General features: G+C 38.9%; 1 protein-coding gene across 12 annotated transcripts in view; it reads right to left on the reverse strand.

Annotated features, from left to right (window-relative positions):
- Positions 1-6,000, reverse strand: part of POLA1 (DNA polymerase alpha 1, catalytic subunit) — a 391,031-nt gene that overhangs the window by 152,360 nt on the left and 232,671 nt on the right. For 10 of the 12 annotated variants that reach the window (XM_055564229.1, XM_055564223.1, XM_055564224.1 and 7 more), the window contains one exon: positions 5,778-5,874. The exons of the other annotated variants lie outside the window; for them this stretch is intronic. In XM_055564229.1, coding sequence (XP_055420204.1) covers positions 5,778-5,874 — 97 coding nt within the window. The remainder of the gene's footprint in view (positions 1-5,777; positions 5,875-6,000) is intronic. 12 annotated transcript variants of the gene reach the window in all.

The following is a 6,000-nucleotide window of genomic DNA, read 5'->3' on the forward strand; positions in this document are numbered from 1 at the left end:
TGATACTATTAGGTTGATGCAAACATAATTGTGGTTTTGGACCTTGACTTGTAAATCATTATGTATGTTAGTCATGCCATCGTGTCAGACTCTTTGCAACCCCATGGAATCTAGCCTGCCAGGCTCCTCTGTCCATGGAATTCTCCAGGCAAGAATATCGGAGTGGGTTGTCATTCCTTCTCCAGGGGATCTTCCCAACCCAGGAACTGAACCCAGGCCTCTTGCATTGCAGGTGAATTCTTTACTGTCTGAGCCACCAGGGAAGCCCACTTAAATCATTATAACTAGACTCGAACACATCTTTATTAACCAAAATAGGAACCATTACAATCAACACATTTTTGCCAAGGAGAAATAACTTTGTTTATTCCTGTAGTGTAAATATCCATGCTTCAGGATTTGACAAACTCTTGGAAAGCATTTTCTGCCTCCTGCTGGCTGTGGAAGCATTTTCCCTGCAAAAAGTTGTCAAGATGCTTGAAAAAGTGGTAGTTGGCTGGTGAGGGGTCAGATGAATATGGCCGATGAGGCAAATTTGGTCAACTTTTGAAGCAGCTGTGCATCATATAGTCGGGTGTTGTTGTGGAGAACTGGGCCCTTTCTGTGGAGCAATACCAGTTGCAGGCGTTGCAGTTTTTGGTGCATCTCACCAATTTGCTGAACCTACTTCTCAGATATAATGGTTTCACCAGGATTCAGAAAGCTGTAGTGGATCAGTCGGGCAGCAAACCACCAAACAGTGACCATGACCTTTTTCTGGTGCAAGTTTGGCTTTGGAAAGTGGTTTGGAGCTTCTTCTCAGTCCAACCACTGAGCTGGCTGTCACCAGCTGTCATATGCAATCCACTTTTTATCGCACATCACAATTTAATCAAGAAATGATTGTTGTTGTGTAGAATAAGAGAAGATGAAACTTCAAAACAATTTTTAAAAAATTTTTGGTCAGTTCATAAGGCACCCAACTTACTAAGGTTTTCACCTTTCCCATTCACTTTAAATGCTGAATGACCATAGAATGGTTGACGTTGAGTTCTTTGGCAACTTCTTGTGTAAGAGGATCAGCTTTGATGATGGCTCTCAATTTGGTCATTGTCAACTTCCAATGGCCAGCCACTATGCTCCTCATCTTCAAGGCTCTCATCTCCTTTGCAAAACTTCTTGAACCACTGGTGCACTGTACGTTTGTTAGCAGTTCCTGGGCCAAATGTCTTGTTGATGTTGCAAGTTGTCTCTGCTGCTTTACAACCCATTTTAAACTCATTTAAACCCATTTTAAAAAATTAAGAAAATTGCTCAAATTTACTTTTGTCTAACATTATTTCCATAGTCCAAAATAAATAGCAAGTAATAAGTCATTGGGATTCCCTGGTGACTAAGACAGTAAAGAGTCTACCTACAATGTGGGAGACCCGGGTTCGATCCCTTGGTCAGGAAGATCCCCTGGAGAAGGAAATGGCAACCCACTCCAGTATTCTTGCCTGGAAAATACCATGGAAGGAGGAGCCTGGCAGGCTACAGTCCATAGGGTCACAAAGAGTCAGACACAATTGAGTGACTCAAAAAAGCAAGAAATGTACATTAAAATGATGTATGTAACATAACCACATTTACTAAGAACGTATTCCAATATCAAATGGCAAATTTCAACAATGCAAAAACTGTAATTATTTTGCACCAATCTAATATAATGGTGGATACATGTCATTATATATTTGTGTAAACTCACAGAATGACCGAGTGAGCCCTAAGGTCAAGTATGGACTGTGGGTGATAACAATGTGTCAATGTAGGTTCAGCAAACTGTCCCACTCTGGTGGGTGATGTTGATAATGAGGAAAGCTGTGCATGTGTGGGGGCAGGAGGTACATGGGGAATATCTGTACCTTCTGTTCAGTTTTGCTGTGAACCTACAACTGTGCTAAAAAATAAAGTCTATTAAGAAAGGCAGTTAGTGGATCCCTTTCTTTGCTTCTAAAACAATTTGACCACGTCAGTGGTTTATCACACTTAGCTGCAGTTGAATTTTTGTGTCTGCAAAGGGCTCTTAGCTCCTCTAGGGCAGGGAGCATTGACCATCTTTGTTTTTCTGATATTTAGGATGGTATTCAACAAATAATGGGAAATACATATGTACTGTTTTTATCGCTGCTGAATAAATGAAAAAAGACTCAGTTGAGAAAAGTCAGACTCTTTTTCTTCCTTTATTTTTAAGCAGGCTTACTTTAGACAACTGGGTAAAGATTTGAATTGATTCATGTCTCCCTCAAACAGTTCACTTATCCCTACTCAGGCCAAGGCCCCCCTGGGATGAGGCAGGCAAATGGGACCATTATGTGCTGCCACCATGGAAATGGATTTTTACTTCATATATTGCCACTATGTTCCTCTAAAACTTTTGGATCTATTATGTCATCTGTGTACATTCTGGAGCAGTTACAATAATAATGCCAAGCCCCAAAGAAATAAGATTTTTAAAATGTTATGTATTTATAGTGAATATGCAGTAAATACTTCACCAAACTGAAAAACAGTCCCTTATCATCTTAAAGGAAAGGGAAAAATACCAAATGGGGTTAATTCACATTACGGACTAATGGCCTGTAAACCTTCGTTTGAAAAGCAAAGCACAGGAAAAAGCTTTGACAAGAGCTACTTTTCACCATTAAAAATAAACCTCTTTCCAATAATTTGTATGTGATTTTTTCCCCAGGTCAAATCGACAAGTTTCAAACACAGATTAAAGCCACCATCCAGTTGCAACCCTCAAAATATGGGCTTTATAATGGAAATGGTAAAACTATCTTAGCAAAGGAAATGTTGCTAGGTACCAAGAGTAAAGGAGAGTCTACGGTAAATACTTTACACGCCAGTTTCAGGGCACTTGTTGACAGACAATACTTAGATTCCATTCTCAATAATATAATTGTGTGTAACTACTGTCATTTTTCACAGGACGTTTGATGTTAACATCTATTGGTGTTCTGGCCTTGGTCCAAATTGAATAAATTTATTTGCCCTCTTGATCCCACAGATTTTCAATTCTTTTTAACAGCAAATCTCCCTTGAATAGCTAATCAGAAGACAGCATTTCACTCCAACTCATACAGTGAGAAGTGAATTTTATATGTTACATTAATTTATACTTAACGGAAGTTTCCCCTGTAACTGTTCACCTATGGACTGTAAGAATATTCTTGCTCTCCAATTGTTCCCTATGGATTACAACCTGTGTTCAAATCTCTTCTACTTAGAACCTGTCCAAACCATGTGTTCAGAATTGTTTGGGGGGACTTTCTTAAATTTTACCCCATACCTTCTGAACTAGAAATTCTGGGTGTAGGAGCCATGGATTTATATTTTTACATGTACCAGGTGCCTCTTAGGTATGAGCTTATCAAATGTCATTTGTTAGGAAACCTGTGCTCTTGGACCATGGCACGACCTAGCCTTTCATTTCTATCCCACCACTTACCACTACTAACTTATCCAAAAATGTCCTGACAAAGTAAATTCTGTCCAAATTCCTTCATTCCAAAGATGCAATTTAGGAATAATAAATAAGCAGAAGATCAAAGGGAAAATAGTTACACTAATTAACACTCCATAAAGAAAGCAAAAGGATCTTGAAACGTTTAATGAAGTTCTTTCTGTCAGACATCCATTTTGTACCCTTCTTTTGCTTTATTTTCTTTATCCTTCTGATATGTAAAAACAAGTCAGTAATTCCATGCTGTTTTGGCTCTGAACTCCTGAATAGGTATTTATTAGAAGCAAATGACAAAAAAAAAAGTCCCAATTCTTAAACTTGTGAAACATAACTAAATAGCGTGAGTATACAGATTCTAGCAACATTTCTCCCTTTTTGCCAAGCAAGAATTTTGCAAGTGATTACTCTGTTCCATCCTATTTTCCAGGAGAGCAACATACACTCCTCCATGTTCTCTAAAAAGCAGAGGGTAAGTTTCCAGTGACTTTACAGATCACTTCTACAAGTCTCCAAGTCACTGGGCTTTCTGAAAACTGCTCATCATTCAGCCCTTCAGATAAGAATTTTGGAAATGTCTGGAAGAGGAATCTATCCCCTAGGAATATAAGAACATCTAGGGATCAATTGGCACCCCACGTCAGTACTCTTGCCTTGAAAATCCCGTGGATGGAGGAGCCTGGTAGGCTGCAGTCCATGGGGTCGCGAAGAGTCGGACACGACTGAGCAACTTCCCTTTCACTTTCACTTTCATGCATTGGAGAAGGAAATGGCAACCCACTCCAGTGTTCTTGCCTGGAGAATCCCAGGGACGGGGGAGCCTGGTGGGCTGCCGTCTAGGGGTCACACAGAGTCGGACACAACTGAAGTGACTTAGTAGTAGTAGTAGGGATCAATTTGGATTCAGAAAGAAGTAAAAGGGGATCGAGTTCTAATATACAGATACCCAGAAAGAGGTAACAAACTTGACAGAAACAGACAATGTACTCATCAAACAGTACTTAATTCTCTAAATGCTTAAGGCCTTTAAGGAAAGATCCTTGGAGGTAAAACAGAAACACTTATTGTTGATATGTAAATAAACATGGGGTAGACGCTACCAGTCATGAAAGAAAGTTCAAAAACCTAGTTACTAATGGATTAAAGGAGTTTTTTCTCTTATATAAATTTAATTTATATATATGTAGATATATAACTTTATGTAATAAATTTTCTCTTATAAATTTAATTAATTCAGTGAAAATAAGCTGTGGAGATAGCCCAAGGTGTTGCTGAACATCTAAAGACAAGATACTAATATTTGAAAATCTCCATCAGTCATAAAGTTTTTTATATTCAAAGACAGAAATAACAAGTTAAGTCAAGGCATTAAAAAAAAAATTCTAGCCTATCTTGTAAATGGAAGAACTGAAGTCACTTATGACTAGAACAGAAGAGTTAAGACCAAATCAAGGGCACGGTGATTCCTATATGGGAAATTCAGAAGTATTTGTAGGTTTCTATATGTCCTTGAGGTTGCCTCTAGCCCTGGCACTGACCAACAAAATGTTGCTGATGTTCAATAGCAAACAACATAAACACTTTATAGGTAACTAATATGAAAAATGTGTAAACTCACCTTTTTAAATATTTTACAGGTAATAGAAAAGTTGTCAATGTGATTTTCAGGTAGGAGAAAAAAACCCATGCACTTGTCATGACATTTTCAAATATTTTAAGTTATGTAACAAAGCTTTTCTCAGGCCTATTAAGCCCCACAGTGCCTGCAAGTCTTGTATAAGACACAGGCAGCACCTGATAATCTGGGCTGAGGCATCTATATGCTCTCTTAGGATGGAGTCAATAAAAGAACTCCACCCCAGTCCTGTGTCTCAAAATGAACCTAGGCTTTTAGTGAACAGCAGAGACATACTCCAGGTCTATTTTTTCTGGTAATATCTGGTTTTTGTAGGTCCAATGATCACGTTGCCTATGCTTACTTCATTACAATTACTAAACTCTATAGAAAATAGCATTTTCAAAATATAGCATTTAAAGAGTCCTTTCTGTACTGTTCCTCTCTCAAAGCCCAGCTTTAATAGAGAACAATGTGAGAAAGGCTGAGGGGGCCAAAGCCGGGGATTCCTATGCCACCGCCCCTCATGCAGGGGATGGCTGTGCTCACAACAGCCCCCATGGCCTGCTTCTCAGACAGTGGTGTGATGCTGCATGAACAGCCTGACACAGTAGGTCTGGCTTTTATGATGCAAATTTCCACTTTAAACTCAAAGGTAATTACAGTATTTTAACGTACCTTTCTCATGATCGGTAATAAGTTTCTCCAGTGCACACTCCGCATCAAAAATGTACCGGTAAAAGCACAGCTGGGTGTACAGGGACTTGTCAGAATACTGCAATATAACAGAAAAATAAATGAATTTTGGGGAGGGCGGAGCTTTGGAGATCACTCAGCAAGTGTATCCCCTAATTTAATTTCCGTATCAAGCAGCTTTTTTTTAAAGAAGGGGGGTGAATAA

This window comes from Bubalus kerabau, chromosome X (genome assembly GCF_029407905.1).
Source record: "Bubalus kerabau isolate K-KA32 ecotype Philippines breed swamp buffalo chromosome X, PCC_UOA_SB_1v2, whole genome shotgun sequence".
Taxonomy (NCBI): Eukaryota; Metazoa; Chordata; class Mammalia; order Artiodactyla; family Bovidae; genus Bubalus; species Bubalus kerabau.